The sequence below is a fragment of the Budorcas taxicolor genome, chromosome 1 (assembly GCF_023091745.1).
Source record: "Budorcas taxicolor isolate Tak-1 chromosome 1, Takin1.1, whole genome shotgun sequence".
NCBI classification, from domain to species: domain Eukaryota; kingdom Metazoa; phylum Chordata; class Mammalia; order Artiodactyla; family Bovidae; genus Budorcas; species Budorcas taxicolor.
In genome coordinates, this window is record NC_068910.1 from 3,296,811 (window position 1) to 3,320,712 (window position 23,902).

At 55.1% G+C, this 23,902-nt stretch overlaps 1 protein-coding gene across 4 annotated transcripts in view; it reads left to right on the plus strand.

Annotated features, from left to right (window-relative positions):
* FGD5 (FYVE, RhoGEF and PH domain containing 5) overlaps positions 1 to 23,902 on the plus strand; it is a 118,502-nt gene that overhangs the window by 82,424 nt on the left and 12,176 nt on the right. Inside the window, exons 6-16 of one of the 4 annotated variants that reach the window (XM_052647345.1) lie at positions 4,462 to 4,622; positions 4,882 to 5,038; positions 5,629 to 5,716; positions 7,335 to 7,385; positions 7,966 to 8,024; positions 13,754 to 13,825; positions 14,755 to 14,823; positions 18,952 to 19,035; positions 20,502 to 20,581; positions 21,789 to 21,888; positions 22,112 to 22,312. In XM_052647345.1, coding sequence (XP_052503305.1) covers positions 4,462 to 4,622; positions 4,882 to 5,038; positions 5,629 to 5,716; positions 7,335 to 7,385; positions 7,966 to 8,024; positions 13,754 to 13,825; positions 14,755 to 14,823; positions 18,952 to 19,035; positions 20,502 to 20,581; positions 21,789 to 21,888; positions 22,112 to 22,312 — 1,122 coding nt within the window. The remainder of the gene's footprint in view (positions 1 to 4,461; positions 4,623 to 4,881; positions 5,039 to 5,628; positions 5,717 to 7,334; positions 7,386 to 7,965; positions 8,025 to 13,753; positions 13,826 to 14,754; positions 14,824 to 18,951; positions 19,036 to 20,501; positions 20,582 to 21,788; positions 21,889 to 22,111; positions 22,313 to 23,902) is intronic. The other 3 variants (XM_052647421.1, XM_052647392.1, XM_052647429.1) reach the window with 3 other exon arrangements.

The window sequence follows — 23,902 nt, forward strand, 5'->3', positions numbered from 1 at the left end:
AGAAAGATTATGCTCAAAATCCTTCAAACTAGCCTTCAGCAGCATGTGAACGAAGACGTTTCAGATGCACAGACTGGATTTAGAAAAGGCGAGGAACCAGAGATCAAATCATCAGCAGTCATTGGACCATGGGGAAAACAAGAGAATACCAGAAAAATATCTACTTCTGCTTCACTGACTACATCAAAGCGTTTGACTGTGTGGATCACAACAAACTGAAAAATTCTTAAAGAGAGGGGAATACCGGGCCTTACCTGCCTCCTGAGAAACCTGTATGCAGGTCAACAGGCAACAGTTAGAACCGAACACAGAACAACGGACTGGCTGCCTCCAGTATGTTCTCCCAGCAAAGTGAACTTTTAAAGAGAGGTATCAGGTCATTTTGCTCCCCTGCTTAGCACCCTTCAGGATTCCCCATCACCCCAGGATGAAACCCAAGTCCCTTCAGAAGCCTGCAGGGCGCCTGTGGGAAGGGTCCCATCTGACCCCTCAGCATCCTCATCTTCCCATCCTGAGCCCACACACACAAGCACTCACTTAGCCACACCCACACACTCAAACCACATCCAGCTCAGCTCCCCCCCACCTCAGGACCTTTGCACCTGCTGCCCCCAGCGCAGACCACTCCCCCTCTTGTCTCCAGGGCGTGGCCTCCCTGGAGCTAAGGCGGGTCTCCTTCCCCGGGCTGCACGGGCCCTGGTGCTTTTCCAGTGGACACTTACACCATGTGTTGACATCATCACGTTGCTCTCTGCCTTTCCCCGAGACTGCACGCTCTTTGGGGGCAGGACAGCATCTCTCCTGCTCCCACCCTTCTTCCCTGACGGCTCGGAGCAGAGCAGGTGCTCAGGATACTTGTTGAATGAAAAAGAGATGGGGACCACAGACCCAGTACGCCTTCCCTCCGTCTGTGGTGGTTGCTGGGCCCCCAGGCGCAGTGACGGCAGAAACCGTCCAGGGAGCCGTGGACAAGGCGGGTTCTCCGCACTTCAGTGAGTTTGCGAACCGATGTCTGAACAGTTCCCATTGTGCCCCAGTTTATGGAATGAGTCATGTTGATGGTGGCCGTCCTGCCCGTTGGGACTGAGCCAATTGAGTGAGAATTAATTACAGATGAGAAGCCAGCTTGCAAAGCCATTAATATTTCAGCTCCCTGGAGTGTGATGCAAGCGCAGCCGTCAGCCTTGTCTTTGCTTGTCCTTCCCCCTCCCTCACCCCGCTTCTGTGTATTCTGTCTGCGTGTCGGGCTGACCCGATTCAGGTCTTGGCTCCCCCATAACTCACTCCCCTCTTCTGTTAAATGGGGGCCCTGCCATCCATCTATGCACAGGCGTCGTAAAGCTCCTCTGTTGATAACGCACACTCTGCTGGACCTCAGAAGATGGGAGGGAACGTTCAGACGTGGCCCTGTTCTGAGGATGTCTTACCTCAAGCAGAACCAGGGCTTCCCTGGTGGTGCAGTTCGGTCCCTGGTCCGGGAACATCCCGTTTGCTGCAGAGTAACAGCCCGTGCTCTGCAACAAGAGAAGCCACTGCAGGGAGAAGCCGGCGCGCCACATCTAGAGAGCAGCCCCCACTCCCCGCAACTAGAGAAAGCCCTCAAGCGGCCACGAAGACCCAGTACGGCCAAAAATACATAAAGTTACTTTAAAAAATAAAGCAGGAGCGTTGCTGCTGTGGGCATAGCGCTTGACAGTTTCCAAAGCAGTTTTACACATCAGGACGAGCCTCTCAGGCGCCTCACGTTGTGTTTACTTGGTGGCACAGTCATCCCCATTTTACAGGTGCGGAAACTGAGGCTCGGATAGCTTGGCAGTTTGCCTGTGATCACTTCTGGGGTAGCTGAGCTGGAACCTGCCCAGAGCCGAGGAGGGAGTGTGTTAAAGTCCGCTGTCAACCAGCTGCCAGGCAGGAGGGGCGATCGGCCGGGTCAGCGTGTTTTCTCTCTCTGGGATGCCAGGGCTGAGAAGTCCCTTGGACAGCCAGGACATCAAACCAGTCCATCCTAAAGGAAATCAGCCCTGAATGCTCATTGGAAGGACTGATGCTGAAGCTCCAATCCTTTGGGCCCCTGATGCGAAGAGCTGACTCACTGGAAAAGACATTGATGCTGGGAAGGACTGAGGGCAGGAGGAGAAGGGGGCAACAGAAGATGAGATGGTTGGACGGCATCACTGACTCAGTGAACATGAGTTTGAGCAAACTCTGGATGGTGAAGGACAGGGAAGCCTGGCATGCTGCAGTCCACGGAGTCGCAAAGAGACATGACTGAGCAACTAAACAGGGCTTAGAAGTCCTTGTGGGGCTGGAGGCTGGCTCCTAAAAAAATCAGAGACCCGAAAGGAAAGGATGGGTGGGTCCTCCCTCGCCAGGTCAGCAGAGAGACCTCCCCTCCAGGTTCAGAATGACCCGGTGTCCCAGAGCCGGCTCTGGGCAGAACTAAGAATTCAGAACCTCTGCCCTCTGGCTGCCGACCCCACCCAGGCCTCTCCCTGTCACTCATGCTTCCTCCCCGCCCTCATCCCCCCGCCGCCGCCCCCCCCCCCCCCCCGGGACTGGCTCTCAGGAAAGGCTCTGGCTGCTCAGGTACAATGGAATTCGGTTTCTAATTATGGCTCAAGCTTGTGGCCTCCGCTTAAGGACACACATGCTCTCTCTGCCTAGAGGACTCAGAGTTTCTGACTTGAGAGATGGGGACCAAGCTCATCCCCACTCCTTCGGACTGCCAGCAGGGTGACCGCCCTCCCGGTGGCCCCTTGCCATTCCCGGCAGAGAAGGTGGTGGCGTCCAGGAGGTCAGTGTGGCACAGGGTGCGGTGTTGAAGTGGAAACCTCTGCAACCTCATACCTGCCGTCCCGCCTGGAGCATGGTGGCCTCCTTGCCGATGTTCTGGGGCGGCCAGAGATTCTCCCTGGGTCTCTGCCCCGCTCCTGTGATCTGTCTCTCTCCCTCCATCCATGCCCCTTCCTCTGCCTTCTCATTTCCCTTTCTTTCCCTCTCCTCTGCTCCCTTGGCCCCATCCCACCTCCCTACCTCTTGGGCACTTGCCCTTTTCAGATACCTCTGTAATGAAAATCTTCTCTCACAGTGACAGCTGTTCAGTGATGGAATTAACCGTCTTGCCCGCTGATAGTTCCCCGTCAGGGAGGCAGTTGAACAAGGCAGGGTGGTTGTCCTTCCTGAATGCTGACAAGGTGGCTTGACCTTCTCGATTTGGGCTGGACCAGTACTTTGGCCACCTGATGTGAAGGGCTGACTCATCAGGAAAGACCCTGATGCTGGGAAGGATTGAGGACAGGAGAAGGGGGAGACAGAGGGTGAGACGATTAGATAGCATCACTGACTCAATGGGCATGAATATGAGCAAACTCCGGGGTGGCGCTAGTGGTAAAGAATCCGCCTGCCAGTGCAGGTAGATGGAAGAGATGATCCCTGGGTTCGGAAGATCCCCTGGAGGACGGTACGAGAGCCCACTCCAGTATTCTTGCCTGGAGAATCCCATGGACAGAGGATTCCTGGGCTACGGCCCATAGGGTCGCAAAGAGTCTGACGTGGCTCAGCGACTGGACGACAACTCCGTGGCTGGACCATGGCTTTTGATGCTGAGGTTCACCCGACGTTCGTTGCCTCATGATTCAAGGTGGCTTCAGGATATTCCGTGTATTTATAACTCGTAAGTGCTGAGCCTCGTGTAAGGGCCTGTGTATTTGAAGATCAGGTATTTTTGTTGCGAGAAAGAAGTCTTACATTCTTTATAATGTTAATGTGCATTAAATTTAATTTTTAAAGTACCTAATCGTTTCGCAGAAATTTTAGAAAACAGAGACAAGAAGAGGGAAAGTAGTCGATTCCTAATTCCATACCCTCGACACTGTGTCTGTTTACGCTTCATCCCGCCTCCTTTCAGCTTTTTCCTTTGTTCACTTTTCATGCAGCTGTGTTGTGGTGGGAAGGCAGCTTTTTCTTGATCTCTTAGCCGTACGTGTGGATGTTTCTACACAGTTGCCGTCTTCACTGTTTTTACATTGGGGGGCGGGTGCCTATGGTTTCTTTAGACTTTGTTGTGAAAGAGCAGCCCGTTAACTTCTTTACAGATGGATAGTCGTAAAGCAAGAGCTGTATAATATTTCTTCAGAGAAGGAATTACCCCACTTCTTACCTGTCCCCTAAAAGAACAGGGTACACCCAAGGCAGGGGAGTCCCCACAAGGAAGGGGAGGAATGAGCAAGCTTTAGACCTGCTCCGTGCCAGGAGCTTGTGGGGGCTCCTTGGGCATCCACTACCTGTGATCACCAGGGGCGTGTTGTCACCCCCGGTTCACAGAGTCTGAGGACCCTGGCAGGAGGTCCCTGGAGTCAGCACGGAGTCAGGACTCCAGAGCCGCAGGGCGGTTGCCAGGGGGCCTGGGTTCAGTCAGTCCTGTGGGCATGTGCGTTAGTAACAGGCCTCTCCGGGTTTCAGGATTTCCACGGAGCGGTCGTGAGGGTCTTGGATGAGATGGACTATGAGGGCAAGGACCTGGTGGCGCGGGAGGAGCTGAGACGTGGCCTGAGTGAGCTCCCGGCCATACACGACCTTCACCAGGGGATCCTGGAGGAGCTGGAGGAGAGGCTGGCACACTGGTGAGCGGCCCCGGGCCCCCACCCCTACCCCGTTGCCAAGGAGAATGCTGAGGGGTGGGGCGGGCAACCCCCTCCCCCCACACACACCATGTAAAGCGGTGGTCTCCATCTGACGGGCGGGGGTGCTGAGACACGGGGGTGCCTGGTCCCTCGCCCACCGCGGGAGGTTCCACCACCCGGGATGCCGTGCCGGTCCTCACCGTCACGGGGGCCACGAGCCTGAGATCTTGGGGTCCCATCCCTGTCTCCTTGACTGCAGGGAAGGCCGACAGAAGGTGGCTGACGTCTTCTTGGCCCGGGAGCAGGAGTTTGAGCACCACGCCACTCATATCCTGCAGTTCGACAGGTACCTGAGTCTGCTCGGTGAGAACTGCCTCCACGCCCCGCGGCTGGCAGCGGCCGTCCGAGAATTTGAGGTGGGTCCCTTGGTCCTCCCAGGAACCCGCTCTCAGGATGCAGGGGTGGGGATGGGCATGGAAGGGCTTCATGCCAATCAGGGGAGGTCAGACCTGGAGGAGTGGGGAGGAGAGGACGACACAGCAGAAGGGAAAACCCAGAACATCCCGCCTTGGGCCATCACTGACAACTCCATGAGCACTGGCCATGGGGAGGGTTTTAGCAGCTGTTCTCCTGTCCCGGGAGAGAAGCACAAAGCAAGCCGGGGCCCTAAAGCCATCGGAGTGAGCAACAAATGGCCAGCAGCTGAGGATCCAGTAACCACTAGCTTCATGGACTTTGCTCTATTGCTAAGGGGGGCTGGGAGAGACATATTACTGAGTGTAGGTAGCAGTGTGTGAGCCTAAAGGAACAAACTGTCAGAGTGGGGCAAAGCTAATCTGAGAGGACTTCCTGGAGGAGTGGACCCTGGTTTTGGAAATGGCTTGGCCCGGCCAGGAGAAGGCACGGCTGGGACGTGTATGGCTGGGCTCACGTGGGATGCCGTGAACCCAGAGCCGGGGGCAGGGGTCCCTGATGGAGTTTTGTTGTCCTGGTTTCTCGGGAACAGCAGAGTCAGCAGGGAGGCGGCCAGAACGTGAAGCACCGGCTGCTGCGTGTGGTGCGGCGCCTGTTCCAGTACGAAGCGCTCCTCACAGGTGGGCCCCTGGGAGGGCAGGGCGCCGAGGCCGGGTGGGGAGAGCAGAGGGGTGGCACCCGCGGAGTGGCGGGGGAGACCCGGCCTCCGACTGTGGCTGGACGGGGCGGGCACGGTCTCTCAGTCGTGTCCCCCTCCCCTGGGAGGTGCCAGGCACCCAGCCCACCCCCTTCCTCCCGCTGAGCTCTGGACCCCCACGGCTGCGTGGAAACTTGCTGGAGTGCCCAGCTGCTGCACCTCGCTGCAGCCTCTCCCAGCCAAACACACAGCAACTCATGTCTCCCCCGTGGCCTGCATTTCCTCCCTGGCTTCTGTGGGTCTCGTTTCCCTAAATCTGTTCTTATCACCAGAGCCGTCCTGAGTCAGCGGATGTTTTCCCCTCGGACCTGCTGGCCCTCTCTGTGGCTTTGTCACTGACCACTTCCTGCTTCTCGAAGCGCTTTCCTCCTGGGCTTCTGTGATACACGCTCTCCCCTCCTCCTTCTGACCTCTCTGACTCTTCTCACTCTCCTCCTCGTGGCTCCAAGAATGTCAGTGTTTCTTGGGTCTCAGCCCCAGGTCCTCTTTGCTTCCTTCTCTACAAACTGTCCCCTGGGAACGTCATCCCCTCCCCGACCTCTGTCCTGAGCAGCTGCCCCCCAAGTGGACAGAGACCCCCTGGCCCAGGAGCTGATGCTCTGCTGGGGAGAAATGGAACTGCACCCATACAGATATGCGTGTAACCCTAGAAAGCGATCAAGCTGTAAAAAAAGACATTCGGGCCAGGAGATGGAGGGTTTGTTCATCTAATTCAACCAGGATTTATTAAGCACCTACTGTGTACCAGACTCTGTGCTAGAAACTGAGGAGGTAGAGGTGAATTAAACAGCCTGAGTCTGTGATACTATGAGCTTATACTCAAACAAGCAAATAAGGAATTAAAAATACATTATGTCTGTGATAAGAGCTCTCAAGAAAATGAAGGCAGATTAAGGGCATTCAGGGGAACAGTCTGCTGTGTTAGATCCAGGCGTCAGATAAGATTTGTCTGAGGAGGTAACATTGAACGGAGGTCTCAATGAAGTGAGGGCACGAGCCATATGACCATCCGAAAGAAAAGCGTACCAAGTGGAAGAAATTATAAGTGCAAAGGCCCTGGGGTCTGAGCAAACGTGTCACATTCAAGAAGTAGCAAGAATGCCAACCCTGCCCCACTGAGAGAGCAGCGTGGAGAGGTCGCTGGAGTGAGACCAGCCTGTGTCAAGCAGTTGTGGGTGTGAACGTGTTAAGGGGTCTCACACATCACACTCTGCCGAGTGGTGGTCACATCTGTGTCCCCCCAGCAGACTGTGAGCCTCTTCAGGCCTTGCACTGCACCAGGCACACAGCAGGCACTCGGTCAGCATCTGTGAATGAATGAATGAGTGACTGGCGGTGGTGGGCGCCACACTGGTGTTGATGCTGAGGGCCAGGCTTTGTGCCCGTGTGTTCTTACAGTCGGGCTGACAGGAGAGAGGCGGTTCCCCTCTTCCTTCTGGAAGTCTTCCTCTGTCTCTGGAGACTGAGGGTCTCTTGTTGTGGACCCCAGGGGGTAGGCCTCACCAGGGCAAATTGACTCCTGACTCTTGTTCCATCCGCAGACTATTTAAATAACCTTTGCCCGGACTCAGCGGAGTACGACGACACGCAGGGTAAGTCTGCGTGTGAATACGGAGGAAGCAGAGCTTTGGGCCGCCCATCCCCCAGCTCTGGACTCCACCCCATTTCCCAGGCGCACAGCACGGCCCCCTCCCTGCTGGCTGGGCATGCAGGGGCCAGGAGGCCTCTGGGGCTCTTGAGTGACACCCCCTTTGCCTCAACCGTGGGGACTCCCCGGGGCGTGGACTAACATCCAGTCAGAGGAGGAGAAGGGGCGTGGCCAGAGTTTGGTGATAGAAGGGGGCACCGGGTCTAACAAACTCCCTAGACTCCTGATTTCCTCCCTGTCCTGTGTGGCCATCACTGCATACGACTTGCCAGGGCAGTCTCTATGTTGATATACTCCACATGCAGCCAGGGAAACTGAGGCATGGAGGGGTCACACTGCTGTCAAGGGCACTTAGGCAGTAGCAGCCAAGCTGGGGTTGGGCCAGTGCCCTCACCAGCCATGGGAAGGATTGGTGCTACCCCCGTGCATGGCCCTGCAGGGGGACCTCTGGGGCAGGAGGTGAGCGGGTGGCAGCCAGCCTGGCCCTGCCCAGAAAGTCCAGTGCTCTCTGCTTCTCTCCACAGGTGCGCTGACCCTCATCTCCAAGGTCACAGACCGTGCCAATGACAGCATGGAGCAAGGCGTAAGTCTGGCCACGGGCACCTTCCCGTGGGTGCACGTGCCAGGGCCCCCTCCACCCTCCCAGGTCTGCCTGTGATACCCCCACTTCTTGGTGGGGGGTGCAGGCCATCATGCATCTCATGGGATCCTGCAAAGAGCTGTGGCTTCTGGCCCTGACACTTGCTGTGTGACTTCAGGCCCTGCGCATCCCTCCCTGAGTCTCCGGTTCCCCATTTATTTGAACAATGAGGAGGGCTGCAGACTTGCACAGACCAGATAAGTAGCGTCCAGATCCTGGTCTGAGAGCATCTACATCAGCACCCGGGGTGCTCTGTAAACTACAGATTCCTGGATATGCCTTCCAGTCTTGCCAACTGGAACTTCTGGGGTAGGGTTCAGAGATAGGCAGTTTTAACAAGCACCCCAGGTAAATGTCTGGCTCACAAAAGTTGGAGAGCTGCTCATGCACAGGACTACGTGAGCTCTAAGCACATGCCTGATTCTGACAGTGTGTAACTTCCTTTGGGAGACACTGATCAGATGTTTACTGGGTGTCTGTCTGGGATGATCAGCTTTATCCCACCTCCCAACTCTGTTCCAGTGGTTTCCATGGTTACTGGTGTCTACATTTTTTTCTGCTCCGTTAAGCTGTAAATAAGCTAGAGCTGTGTGTTGGAAATGATTCTGAGGCTGAGTCCTGGCTCAGTGTTCGATTAGTGATGTTCAGTGATCGATTAGTGATGCCTGACACAGGCAGAGGTGGGAGTGATGGTGGTACGTGTGCCAAGCTGTTGCTTGGCTTTGCTGTGGCAGGTACACAGAGCATCCTTATAGTGAGTCATCCACAGGTAGAAAAAGGGGAAGGGAAGTAACATCTCTTAGACTCCTGGTCTTAGGTTGGGATCTGGAGATACGGAGATGAAGCCCCGAGTCCTGGCCCTTGAGGAAGACACTGCTTAGCAGAGCATTTAAGACATGGACATGAAGAATCATGATAAATATCATGAGAGAGAAAGTGCTACAAGTTTCAGAAGAGGGTTTCATCTCTCCCCTGGGGATGCTGAGACGCGATGACACGGGAGGTGCCCCTACAGGGAGAACTTTATGCAGGCCAGGAAGGCAGAGGGGGCCGAGGTGGTCCAGTTGGAGTGCCCGGCTCCAGGCGTGAAGACAAGAAAGTGCCGGTGTGTCAGAGCTCGGAGGCTGGAAGATGGGACCAGTGTAGGCGCAGTTGGAAAGCGTCTTGGGGGAGACACCAGGGTAGCTGATGGAAGAGTCTGCAAGCCTGGAGGCTGAAGCCAGTGGGGTGGGAAATCCAGTGGGTCATCAGGTTCTCTCCACTCCCCTGACGTCCAGGAGCTCCCTGCTCTTTGGCATGTTGTATAGGCAGTGAGATTTCCCTCAATGTAGCCAAAATACAGAGGCGCTTTGGAGCTGGTGCAGCACAGGTAGTGGCAGATGGACCGGGGGGCTCCCACTTCCTGTTAGCGGGGATGTCTCTGCTTCCAAAGAGAAAAACCGGTTCAGGAAGGGCCACGTCTTCCCTCCCACGCTGAGCTGTCATGATTAGACTAAGTTTACAGTTTGGGCTTCCCAGGTGGCCCTGTGGTAAAGAAGCTGTCTGCAGATGCAGGAGACATAAGAGACGCGGGCTCGACCCCTGGGTCTGGAAGATCCCCTGGAGGACGACATGGCGACTCCCTCCAGTGTTCTTGCCTGGAGAATCCCGTGGACAGGAACCTAGCCACAGTCCATAGGGTTGCAAAGAGTCGGACACAACTGCAGCGGCTACGCACACACGCGTGGGTGCATAGCTTATAGTTTAGGGGGAGAAAGATCACAGAAGACACTGCTCTCTTAATATCAGATGAAGGGCACATCCTGGCAACGTGACGTAGGGCTCTCAGCGTGAACCATGATTGCCTGGTCAAGGTTGTGCTGCTTGGATTTCTGCATGTAAAGCTCCACCCCCACCTGCCGGTCCCTATTGGCTGGAGGAAAGTCTCTACACACAGCCCGCATGTAAGGAATGGGGGATTATGCTCCCTCCCCTTGAGGAAAGAGTACCTACCTGAATTATTTGGACATCTTCTGCAAGGGAGATTGGCTTCTTCTCCCTTGTTTATTAATGTGTTCACTAGTTCTAAGTTAATTTATATCTGAATTATTTATATCAGTAAGAACTCACGGATCCATATTTATGTTTGGCTTCTAATCCTATGCACTTGATTTTATTTCTCAAATTGTCCCAGCTTTGGCTGTTAGGAGCCGGCAAGTTGGTTCCTGTGCCCCTTTGGCATGCCCCCATCAACGGGGCTTTGGGTGGGGATTTCTGTTTTGCTTAGCTTTTGAGCACTTCCTTACTTCCTGGCACTGTGAGACGCTCCGTGTTCATGTGGCACGTGTTCCTCCCCAGTCCTAGAGTCACCTGTTTCTCCAGAGAGCCTTGGTTTGTTTCATTGGATAATGTTATTAGAAACCAGGATGTGGGCACAGAGTGCTCACTGCTACTGGGGTATCATTTCTTCTGATACTGTCAGCTACAGAGCAAAGACTTATATGTGTATTTACTGTGTATATACTCATATGAACAGCTGTTTCTGTACATAGCCATCTGCATTAAGCTAAATGTGAGTGTCTTACTGAGTCTTTAACTCTACTTGTTACCAAGTGGATCATTCCAGCCTCCTCCCCTGGCTTCTCTGTAAATTTCCTCTCCCAAAAGGAGTGTTGGAATTGAAACCTGGCTCCTAGCATCCAACATCCATTTATTTAATTGATCGATTTACCTTCCTTCTTGAAAAATGTTTCTCCTGGGTATAGAAATCTGGGTTGACCAGAGCTTTCTTTCAGTACTTTTCAGACGCCACTCCACTGTCTTATATCTTGCCTACTTTTGGAGAAGATATCTGCTGCAGTCTTTTTGTTTACCCTCTTTATGTAACGGGTCCCCTTTTTACTGGCTGCCTTCAAGATCTTCTCTTTACACTTGACTTCTAGAAGTTTGACTATGATGTCTAAATGTGTGTGTTTTGGAGAAGTCGTGGCATTTATCCTGTTGTGATTATCAAGCTTCCTGGGCTTGTGCTTTTTGTCCGTTAATTTTGGAAAATTTTCTTGGGTCCTCTGTTCTTCCCTCTGCCCCTCCACCCTGCACTCTTACTTTCTCTTTTTGTTTCAATGGGGGTGAATCTCAGCTTGAAAAGAAAGTGAAAGTGAAAGTCGCTCAGTCGTGTCCGACTCTCTGGGACCCCATGGACTGTACAGTCCGTGGAATTCTGCAGGCCAGAATACTGGAGTGGGTAGCCTTTCCTTCTCCAGGGGATCTTCCCAACCCAGGGACTGAACCCACATTGCAGGCGGATTCTTTACCAGCTGAGCCACAAGGGAAGCCCTTCCCAAGTTCGTTCCTTCGTTCCTGAGCTCTGCTCGATCTGCTGCTAAGCCTGTCATAGGGATTCTTTGTTTCTGAGAACACATTTCTTACTGTTCACGTTTCCATCTCTTGTTTGTTTCCGTCTCTACTGAAACTCCCTCTGTTCATGCATGCTGTCCTATCTTTTCCAGTGGCTCCTCTAACATAATTAGTCATAGTTACTGTGATGTCCCTGTCTGATGGCTCCAACATCTGGTTTTCTGGAACACTTTATGTCTTGAAAATGGGTTAGGGTTCTCCCTTGCTTCCTGTGTTTCCCGTGTCTGATTGAACCCCGTTATGTGCAGAGGAACTGTAGACCCTGTGGGAAATAGTATCTGCCTTTAAAAGTGGGCATGTCTCTTTTTCTACTCAGGCCATTCACGTCGAGGGTGGGAGCTGAATCACTGCAGTCAGTAGCTGAGCTGGGTTTAGGTTTTGTTGTCAGACGTCACCTTCAGACCCCCACAGACGTCATGCTCCTCCAGAAGGTGGCTGCTGTCACCTGCTGCTAGATGTGGGATCCGAGGGCCCAGGGACTTTTCCTGCTGCGTCTTCCGCTTTTTGCAATCTCTGCACCACGGAAGGGACCTCTGCGTCCTTCCCCTCCTCGGGGCTAGACCACTGCGTCCCATCACACAGGGCTCACGGGTCACGGCTCCTGCGGACAAGCCTCAGTCTTAAGGAGGATCTGTGAGCCTGGCTCCCTGTCAGCATTCCTGCCCCTCCTTCACGGGCAGCCGGCCTCTGCCGTGTATCAGTGGCGGGTCTTGGACAGGTTTCTGCTTTGTCTTGGTGTGTGATCCTGCACCTGAGAGGTCACCCACCTCTTCTTGGAACAGGTACCTCTAGCTGCTTCTGCCCTTGCCTTGGAAGCCATGGGCTCTTTGCCTCAGGGTCTGGGAGTGGGATGGTTGCCTCACCTCCCACAGTGGTGGAGGGTCTTATAGGAGAGAGGGTCCTGGGGAAATGGGCTGGATTTCATGCCAGCCCCACAGTTGGCAGCCTGCACCCCTTCAGCACCAAGAGGGGATTCTCTCTGCTCCCACTCTTCCTTGTAAGCACCAGGCAGAAACTCCTGGAAAGAGTGCGAGGGCCTCCACATGCCCCTTGGCCCTGGGGCTCCCTGTATTCTAACACCGGCCCACCGGCCCACACCTGACCTTTAAGAAGCTATTAACATTTTAGCTGCTTTCTTTTCAACCTTCTTTATGCCGACCACCTCCTCCCTGTGTGTTGCCAGAGGCACGATAACTCATTCATCTCATGTGTCCACGGTGGGGTCCTGGGGACCCCAGAGCGCCAATAAACATAAGCAGAGTTCTGCTTTTGTAGATGATGTGATTCTTTTTTTTTCTCCCTGTTAGGGCGGGGGCATGGTGTCCTTGCAGCTCCTACATCATAACCAGAGGTAGAATAACTTTTACACGTTTTCTGATGGGTAGGATTTTATGCCCTGAACTGACCCTGATGCTGGGAAAGATCGAAGGCAGGAGGTGAAGGGGGCGACAGAGGATGAGATGGTTGGGTGGCATCATCGACTCAAGGGACATGATTTTGTGCAAACTCTGGGAGATGGTGAAGGACAGGGAAGCCTGGTGTGCTGCAGTCCATGGGGTCGCAGAGTTGGACATGGTTTAATGACTGAACTGGGGACAGTGTCGAGGCCTTTTCAAGGCATTTTCTCTGCACAGTTTTCACCGTGTTCCTTGACTTTAGACCCAACCCTGCATGAGGTTCAGGGTCATCGCCCTTCCAGTACTCTGGGCCGCTGTGACAGGGGAGGGGCCCGGGACCGTACGTGTTGTGAATTCCCAGTGAGCTTCTGGGCACACGTGTTTCTTCAGGGAGCCCAGAGCGTTTCTTCGCCAGGCACTGCATTTTCTCAGTCACTCTGTCTCAGTAACCGAGCTCTCCAGCAAAGGCTTTAAGCCCACAGAGCCAGTCCGGCCTGAGGCTTCTGTCACTTGTGGGTTATTGCGATCTGGATGCTCCGGGCGTTATGGGGGACACAGGCTAGAGTAGGAGCAGTGGCCCCCAGATAAACGGGCATCGGACGGCATAGTGAGGCCAAGTGACCATCTCCACGGCGTGCAGACAGAGGGCGCTGTCACACCCAGGCCCGCAGGGACTAGCTGGATTGCTGGGAACCCACACGGGTGGCATCCCGTGGACCCAGGCTCGGTTCCCGGTCCCACCAGCGACAGGAAGTGGGACTGGGAGCAGGTCCCTCCTGGGCTGCGTTTTCTCCTCCGAAGTGGAAGCAGGGCCGTCCGCTCCTTACAGAGGAGATGAGGGCCCTGACCACCTCGCCCTCGCCCTGCTCCCGCCCGCAGGAAAACCTCCAGAAGCTGGTCCACATCGAGCACAGCGTTCGGGGCCAAGGGGATCTCCTCCAGCCAGGAAGGGTGAGTGCCTCCACTGCAGAGGGCGCCGGCAGGCAGGTGGGCGAGGCCCTGATAAGCCCCATTGTTCAGCCGGGCTGGCCCCAGACGGGCCTGGCCGCAGGTGCCCACAGGCAGGGAGGGAGGGGGGCAGGGGGAGGGGAGGGCGGGAGGGCAAGGGGCCTGCTGAGCTCCGCAGGCCCGTGGCTGTCTCCCCTAGGGCTTTCTGCTCTTGGGGCCTTAAACAGCAGTGCCATTGGGGTCCCATGTTCCTCTCAGAAGAAAAGACACCGGTATCCTCAGTTTAGTCCAGTTGCTGGGAAATCTGGGAAGCCATCTCTCAGGAACCCCAACGTTTTTTTAAAAGACAGATTTACCCACTTTTAAGCTTCCAAATGGAAAACACAAAACTCAACTCAAAAGTAGTAAAAAAAAAAAAAAAGTGTTCATGACCTATTCCGGTCCATGAAGGACAAGAGACAAAGGAGTGAGAGATGGTACTTAGGTATAAAATCCCACCTAGTGTTCTGATTCAGAGTCCTCAGTTTAGTGAATACATATCAGACATCTGTTTGTATCCTCCAGAATTGAGGGGGCTGTAGCAACTGTTCACAGGTCTTCAGCTGCTTTAGCAAACTGGCATCTCAGAGGCTCTGTTCTTATCGGACGCCCGTGGCAGCAAACCAGGGACCAAGCCATTGTTGGGACCACTCTGTGGCTGGCCCGCTGTCTGGGTCAAAGAGGGTGCTCCCCAAAGGCCATATGCCTGTTTCCAGGGCAGCCCCACCAAGCGTGGAGCACGGCTCCTGGGCAAGGGGCTTCTGCCGTGTGCCAGTCTGCTGAGCTCCAGGAGGCACCGTAATGGGTTTCCCGCAGAAGGGCCCCCCCCAAGCCTTCTCCAGGACGGAGCAGGGGGTTAGCCTGACCACCGAGGGCTGCTTCTCTGCTCACAGGAGTTTCTGAAGGAAGGGACGCTGATGAAAGTAACAGGGAAGAACAGACGCCCCCGGCACCTGTTTCTGGTAAGTACCCGGCCTCCGGTCAAGCCCGGACTGCAGGTTCTGTGAAGCGTTTGGGGGCCATTACCCGAGGATGGCAGGAAGGCCGAGGAGACCAGAGCCGACCCCTTAGGGTGAGGATCATCCAGGAAAGCCGAAAGCCTAGGGCTTAAGCCTCTTCCTCGGGTATTACTTGAAAGATTTCATTATTCATGTGCCCATCCTAAAACCAGGAGGGTCTTAAACTGGGAGTAACTGTTCAGCTGCCTTATCTGACATGTGAGCTACCAGAGACCCAGAAAGGAGAGTTGACCTGGCCGGCCCTCCCAGCAGGTCGGGAGCGGAGGCCCGAAGGAAGCCAGCACTCTGAGCTGAGCCCGGCCGTGTCTGCACTCTGCACAGGACGGGACAGAGGGATGTCCTTAATGACGTCCCAGCCCAGTCTGGAACACCAGGGCACGTCCAGGCCTGGGGGGGCGGGTACCAACTCACTGGAAAAGACTCTGATGCTGGGAAAGATTGAGGGCAGGAGGAGAAGGGGACTACAGAGGGCGAGATGGTGGGATGGCATCACTGACTCAACAGGCATGAGTTTGAGCAAGCCCTGGGAGATGGTGATGGACAGGGAGGCCTGGCGTGCTGCAGTCCATGGGGTCGCAGGCAGCAGACACGACCGAGCGACTGAACAACAGCAGCGGATGCTGAGCTTTACGCAGGTCTTGGCCCCAGTCCTGAGACCCCCAAGGTGTTTTGCCGGTTGAGTTCTTCTCTCTGCTAGAAGTAATTTTTCTCTCTGCTTCTTCACCATTCGCTGTCAGTTTTTGTTCCCGCTATTACAGTCTCCTTTGTTAGAACTGTGTGCATAGTAAACGTGGAGAGGCTCTTGAGTCAGTGGGTAGGAGTTCTCTCTGTTGAAGCACCTCCTGTGTGCTGGGTGCTGGAACCCAATAGCTCAGAGTCCCCTTCTCTGCCCTCAACCTCCAGCGTCCGGGGTAAAGATTGAGTTATGAGAGTAGTTTGGGCAGAATCTCGGGGCCGGGGGGGATATGGAAGGAAAGAGAGGATCCAGGAGAGTGGGGAAATTGGAAGGTGGATGGCACAGTGGCAGCTGGCATTTGTGGAGTGTTCTCTGGGTGCTGTGCCATATGCTGAGTGTTTCGTGTATTTTTTCCTTGGGGAAAACTGTAACCGCGTTAGGCTTGAAAGGAAAGATTGGAGTTTTGTCAGGTGGATGAAGGAAGAGCATTTCAGGAGCAGGAACAGCAGCAGCAAAGGGTAGAGGTGTGTCTGGAACACCTCTGTTGGCCTGGTGGAGTCACGGGTGCAGATGGGCGCTTTCGCTCATAGGGCTGGCAGGGTATGGTGGTCCCCAATGGCCCTGCCAGCTGGGAGGCTAAATTCCAGATTGGCCTCACGGTCCTGAACAGGGGAACTGTGAGCCTGGTTGGAAGCGTCTCATTCACGGCCGCCTGCCAAGGTTTGCTGAGCCTCTGTGGCCTGTGCCCCGGGGCCTTGGCCTGGCCTCAGTGGTCACTCGGCTCCATATACAGACCAGAGGCGCCGAGTCCAGAGGCTCGTCTCCCTCTGCTTCATCCTCCCCACCACCTGTCGCCTCCCCTGAGCAGCCCTCACTCTGGCAGGCTGCCGCTGCCGTGCAGGGGGGCCGTGTGGTCCTGGACCATTCACAGAGCCCTGGCTGCGCGGCAGTGGCTCCAGGGGCAGCCGCAGAAAGGCGGGGTCACCGTGGTGACACGGGTGGGTTCCCTGGGGGTGGGCGGGGTGTGGCCACCCCCAAGCGCACCACCCTGCACGCCCTGGAGGCACCTTCATTCACTCATGATCCTCACCCCTCCACAGATGAGCTCTGTAGACCTGGGGGAGGGGGTCTGGCCTGTCTGTGGCTCAGTTCCCCCTCTGCGCCTGCCTGAGGGGACGGTGGGGCCTGAATTGAGATCCTTCCTGCCAGGGGCTCAGCCCAGCGCCTGGCCTGGCCAGTGGTTCTCGTCAGTGTTAGAACAACAGAGCTGGACAGGGCTTGGAAGCTTCCTCCGGTCCCGGGGTCAGCCGGCCACCTGTTTTGTTCAGAGAGGTCTCTGGGAGTGCAGCCTCATGCGTTCTTCCTTGAGTGTCACTGGTGCCTGCTTTTGGGAGACGAGGGCTGAGTCAGGCAGTTGAAGCAGAGACCATCTGGCCCACAGAGACCGAAATACTTTCTTTGTTGTTCAGTTGCTCAGTTGGGTCCAACTCTGCGACCCCATGGACTGCAGCGCACCGGGCTTCCCTGTCCTTTACTGTCTCCCAGAATTTGCACAAGCTCATGTCCATTGAGTTGATGATGCCGTCCAACCATCTCATCCTCTGTCGTCCCCTTCTCCTCCTGCCTTCAATCTTTCCCAGCATCGGGGTCTTTCCCGATGAGTCAGTTCTTAGCATCAGGTGGCCAAAATATTGGAGCTTCAGCTTCAGCATCAGTCCTTCCAATGAATATTCAGTGTTTGTTTCCCTTAGGATGGACTGGTTTGACCTCCTGGCAGTCCAACAGACTCTCAAGACAGTTTGAAAGCATCAATTCTTCAGTGCTCAGCCTTCTTTATGGTCCAACTCTCACATCTGTACATGAATATCTGACTCTTTACGAAACAGTTTGCTGACCCTGGTCTGTTGCAACTCTGTTCAGTGAGGCCATGAGAGAGGAAGGGCTTGCCTGAGGCTACACCGCGGCTCAGTGCCCAGGCCAGTCCCAGAAGTGCCGGGAGAGCTGGTGGAAAACTCGCCCATCCCGCCCCCTCTGCAGACGCCCTCTTTGGGGAGAGGAGCGCGGACCCTGAGTTCCCGCTCCCGCTTCAGACCGTGTCTTCCTGATCCCCTTTGGCTCCCACGCATGGGGTCTTTCCGGGGGCCACTCTCCCTCGATGCTTGTAGTGAAGTGGGGGTGGGGGTGTCCCCCGTCTTGGCAGTTGGGGCGGCTGAGGCCCCAGAGAGCGAGACAACTTGTCTGGAGCCATCAGCTCCTGCAGGGCAGGGTCGGGATGGACGGCCCAGAGCGCCACCTGGAGGACGCCATCGGCTCTTCACGCTGTGCACTTAGCCAGACAGAAACACTCTCTCTCTGAAGGCAGTGGCTTAAGTTTCTGCATGTCTGCCCTGCTTCGGGGCGGCAAGCTTCAGTTATTCATTCAACAAACCTTAATTGAGCCGGTGCAGCAGTGAACGGGCTTCCCTGGAGGCTCAGACAGTAAAGAATCTGCCTGCAATGCAAGAGACCCGGGTTCCATCCCTGGGTGGGGAAGATCCCCTGGAGGAGGAAATGACAACCCACTACAGTATTCTTGCCTGGAGAATCCAGGCTATTCTCCAGGCAAACACAGGAGCCTGGCAGGCTTATAGTTCATGGGGTCACAGAGAGTCGGCCGTGACTAACGCTATCTATCTAACTTGCAGTGAACAGGACCCGCCAGCTCCCTGTCCCCAAGAATCTTCCCCTTCCCTCCCTCCCTTCCTTAACTCTGCTTGTTAGAGGCTGACTTGATAGAAAGTTCATCAGTGTTAAGTGCACATGTTGGTGTCTTGTTGACAACTGCATATTGTCGTGTGACCACCGCTTGGGTCGAGATACGGAGCATATCCAGCCCCCCGGAAGTTCCCTGGGGCACCTCCCCTCACTGTCCCCCAGGCACCCACTGCCCTTACTTCCATCAGCGCAGATGAGCTGTTCTGGAGCTTCATGTACATGTTGTGAAGCAGCGTGGACTCCACAGTCCGGCTTCTTCTCGCTGGCGTGTGTGGGAGGCTGAGCCCTGTCGTCAGGCGTGTTCCGTCTGCCTGCTGGTTGCTGTGTGGCTGAGCTGTGAATGTGCCTCCGTTTCCGTGTCCTGATACCCGCTGATAGATGTTTGGGTTGTTTCCCTTTGGAGTGGTGCTGGATAAACCTCGTCCCGACACCCCCGTCCTGGACTTGCTATGGGCATATGTGCATTGCTCCTCTGTGTCCATGTGACACTGGGGAGAAGGGGTCTCCTGTTTGAGCCCAGAGTGCCCTTGCTCCCCTGGTCCCTGGGAATGCGAGATGCTTGCGCTCAGTGATGCTCCAGGACATGCCCAGCACGGGCGTTCTGGGGCCAAGACACATCTGACGGGGTCCCCTCTCCCCAGATGAGCGATGTGCTGCTGTACACGTACCCCCAGAAGGACGGGAAGTACCGGCTGAAGAGCACGTTGGTGGTGGCCAGCATGAAGGTAAGAGCCTGGGGGCGGGGGCCCTGGGGGGGGGGGCAGGGGCCCTGGGGACGAGGAGACACAGCCCTGCCTCTGGAACTCACAGCCCGCAGATGAGGAGGACCCCGGCTTGTGAGTTGCCCCAGGATTCTGTCGTCGGGAGCTCAGGGAGGGTGGGGTAAGGGAGGGCTGCCTGGAGTGGATAATATTCGGATAAATGCGGAAGAGAGACAAGAAAGGGGGTCCTGCGGGGAGGAGAATGCAGAGAGAGGAAGCAAGCAGGCGTGTGTCTGTCGATTGTGGTAAAATATCCATAATGTACGTTTACCGTTGGAACCATGTTTTAAGCGTACAGTTCGACGGCGTCGAGTGCATTCACGGTGTTACACTACCATTGCTCCGGCCATCCCCAGCACTCTCTTCATCCTTCCAGTCTGAAGCCCTGTGCCCTTAAACTCTTTAATTCTCCCCCTCTCCTCCCCCAGGCATTGGCAACTACCATTCTACTCTTTGTCCCTATGAACTCAGCAGCTCTAGGGACCTCGTATAAGTGGACTCCTAGGCGATGCTTGTCCTTCTGTGACTGGCTTACTTCACTTAGCGTAACAGCCTCAGGGTTCATCCACGTGGTCGCATCAGAATCGCCTTCCTTTTTAAGGCTGAATAGTGCTCCATCGTGGTTGTAGGCTTGACCACACTTTGTGTACCTATCGTCCATCCGTGGACACTAGAGTGGCCTCCACCTTTTGGCTGCTCTGAGTAACGCACGCAAGCGTGCAAATGCCTGTTCAAGCGGCAGCTATTTCTTAAGAGAGGCTGGCTCAGCTGGACAGTCTCGTGGGTGAGCTTGGAGAGACAGGATGGTGTGACCAGGTCAGCTGTGACCTCACTCAGTGTGACTGGGGTCCCAGATACGGGGCCGGTTGGAGCTGATGGGGATTTTCAATGAGCCAGGAGTTTTAGGAAGGTAATTCTTGCCCATCGTGGGGACGGGGTCAGAGGAGGAGCCCTGGGGGAATGGGGTACATGCGGGCTGTCACTTGCGAGGGCGGAGGGCTGGAAGGGAGGAAGAGCTGAAGGGGGCCTGCGGGGGACTGTCTCCCTCCTGAGGCCCCCAGCCTGGAGAAGGGCGACCTCACTAACTTGGGAGGTGTCTTCCCGTTTTGGACCAAAGCATCCGTCCGCTCGAGTCTGACAGAGGCCATGTGGGAGGGTGCCCACTGGGCAGGTGCTTGTCCAGCACAGTGGGCTCCGAGAAGGATGCCTTCCTGGGGGAAAGCGGGTGGCAACAGAGTCAGTCAGCAGCTGAGCTCCCACTGTACACACACGTGCACAGAGACACAAACACACGCACACACACAGACACACACACCCCATCTTCCAGGTGAGAAAGGTTTGCCCTTCGCAGTGAGGAAGCTCAGCCTCAGAGTTGGGCGGTGGCAGGACCCCTCCTGTGCCCATCCTGAGGGGCCGCTCCTGGTTTCCAGGTCAGCCGCCCTGTGATGGAGAAAGTGCCCTACGCCCTGAAGATCGAGACTCCGGAGTCCTGCCTGACTCTGTCTGCCAGGTAGGAGGAGAGGAAGGACGGGGTGGGGGAGCAGCAGCGTGGGGCAGGGTTTTGCAGGTGGGAAAGTTTGGAATCGCAGAGGCTGAATGTGTTGTCATTTTTATTTTGTCCTTTTGGGTAAATGACTTTCGTTCCGTTATTTCTCGTCCGTTTTTGGACAGTCACGTGGCGAATATGATAAAACCATGGTTCCTCTCCCCAGGAAACATGTGCATACATATAAAAGTTTACATGGAATCTCAGGGGCTTCCAGAGCCCGTTGCTGAAATATAACAGTATCTCCTCGTTGTAAAACCCTGCAGGGTCATTGGGTCTTTGTAGCAGTAAGAAAGGTTAAAGCCAGTGGAAAGTGCATGGAGCACCTTAGCTCATAAAATAGTCTGTGTTTAGGCTGCCAGGTCTGGAGAGTGAGAGAAACATCAGGGGTGAGCATTCATCAGTTTATTTTCCCTTTTACTTTTTGGGTGGTGAGGCCTTTCTATCAGAGATGGCTGTTTTTACCCAGGCCCTCAGGCTCTGCCCCGGGGTCCCCGTTTTGTTGGTTTCTGGCAAAGAAAGAGTCCCCCCGCCCTCTTTCCAGGACAAGACCAGCTGGAGCTGGGATAGGGGCTCAGAAACCAGGGGCTCCTGCCAGGAGCTGCTCTAGGCATGGTGGCGGGGTTGGAGCGACACCTAGCGGGCTCCGTGAGAATTTCAACCCGGCGGCTGCTGGGGGTGCATCACCTTTCAGGAGACCCTGCCAGGCCTGGAGGGGAAGGTGGGATGTCTGCGCTCTGAATAAGTGAATGACTGGGAGGGCGTGTGGGAAACTGAGGAGGAGGACAGACAGAATGAGATAGTGACCGTTGCCAGCATCTGTCCACTGCCCCCCAAGTGGTACCTGGTTCTCTGCCCAAGGTCAGCGCACCCCTCCGAGAGGGCGGGACCCCTTGCTTCTGCACAGTGCTTTGCCATCGGCAGAGTCCTCCACCCCCCACGTGTCATCTGGTCCCTGCAGCCGCCCTGGGAGTTAGAGGAGTGTTTGATATTCCCACGTTTACAGGCCAGGCCCAGAGACACCTCACAATCGAGGCTGCCCGCTTGGAAGCGGATGTGCCGCAAGTCTGGCGGGTGGCCGGGCCGGGGTTTCAGGGCAGGGGTTGCAGCGGGGACGTGGTCCACCCCAAGAGGGTGCACAGCCCTCGCTCAATCTGGCTCGTGCCCGCAGCTCCTGCGCGGAGAGGGACGAGTGGCACAGCTGCGTGAGCCGGGCCCTCCCCGAGGACTACAAGGCCCAGGCGCTGGCCGCCTTCCAGCACAGCGTGGAGGTGAGCGGGCCTCCCTGGGCCCCTGCGAGGTCGAGCACCTCCTTCCATCAGGAGGGCACCGCTGGGTCCTCCCCGCGGCCCGGCTCAGGGCGGTCCCCGTGCAGCCCAGAGCCTGGCCCCTCTGGCCCCATTTCTCACCGAGGTCGGCGCCCTGGAGGCTGCGGGGTGGGGTGGCTGTAGAGGAGTCCACCCCGCCCCTCCATACACACACACCCCGCTACAGGAAGGGGCGCGCCGGCCCAGCTGGTCTCCTGACCCTGCTGCCCGCCTGACTCCGTTGCTCCAGATACGGGAGAGGCTGGGGGTCAGCCTGGGGGAGAGGCCCCCGACCCTCGTTCCCGTCTCGCACGTCATGATGTGCATGAACTGCGGCTGCGATTTCTCCCTCACCCTGAGGCGCCACCACTGCCACGCCTGCGGCAAGGTGAGGCACGGAGACGTGTGCGCGGGGCTGGGGACCGGGGGGCGTCCAGCAGCTGCTGCGGGTCGGGCCCAGGGTGGGGCGTGAAGTTAATTCACCTTTTACTGATGCCCTCCCAGCAGGGCTCCAAACCCCAGACCCGTTCCACTCCACCACCCTGCTCCCCGAAGGAAATTATAGCGGATGGGGTTGTTGTCCCCGGAAGAAGAGTATCCTGTCTTGGTTAAGGGTGCAGGCTCATCAGAAAACAGAAAGCTTACGGCTTGGTGATAATAGTCAGCAAAACTGTGTTGTAGAGACATCCCTGGTGGTCCTCTGGCTAAGAGTCCATGCTCCTATGCAGCGGACAGGATACAGTCTCTGGTTAGGGAACTAGATCCCTGTGCAACTAAGACCTGGTGCAGCTAAATAAAAGCTAAACTGATTCATTTTAAAAAGCTATATTGTATATGTGGAAGCTGCCAAGAGAATAGATCTGTAAAGTTCTTAGCACAAGAAAAATAATTTGTAAACTATGTGTGGTGATGGATGCTAGCTAGACATTGTGGTGATTTCACCATATAGTCTCCCTTGATATCCATGGGAGACTGGTTCTAGGATCCTAGGATCCCCGTGGATACCAAAATGCAAGGACACTCACGTCCATTTTTTAAAACAGTGTAACATTGGCATGTAACCCAAACGCATCGTCTACCACACTTTAGATCATCTCTAGATAGCTTATAATACCTAATGAAATAGAAGTGCTGGGTAAAAAGTGAAAGTTGCCCAGTCGTGTCTGACTCTTTTGCCATCGCATGGACTATATATAGCCCGCCAGACTCGTCTGTCCATGGGATTCTCCAGGCAAGGAATCCTGGAGTGTGTAGCCTTTCCCTTCTCCAGGGGATCTTCCCAACCCAGGGATTGAACCCAGGTCTCCCACATTGCAGGCGGATTCTTTTCCAGCTGAGCTACAAATGCCGTGTAAATAGTTATAAATACAGTGTAAATTCCATGCAAATAGTTGGCAGCATGTTTTGCTTTTGAAACTTTGTGGAATTTTAAAAAATCTTTTCGATCCACCATTGGTTGAATCTGTGGATGTGGAACCCGCAGAAATGGAGAGCCAACTGTATTACATACATTGAATCACTGCATTGTATACCTGAAACTGTTAACAATATAATGTTATATATCACTTCTGTTGGGCTTCCCCGATGGCTCAGTGGATAAAGAATCCGCCTGCATGCAAGAGACAGGAGATGCGGGTTGCATCTCTGGGTCAGGAGGATCCCCTGGAGAAGGAAATGACAACCCACTCCAGTATTCTTGCCTGAAAAATCCCATGGACAGAGGAGCCTGATGGGCTGCAGTCCATGGGGTTGCAAAGAGTCGGACATGACTGAGAGATTTTCACTTTTCACACAGAACTTTCATTTTATTAGGTATTATAAGCAATTATAATATAGGTATATAATACTAGGTATTATAATATTATATTAGGTATTATAAGGTATTCAATATTATACTAGGTATCATATGCTACAAATATGATATTAGGTATTATAAGCTACAGTCCATGGGGTTGCAGAGACTTGGACATGACTGGGC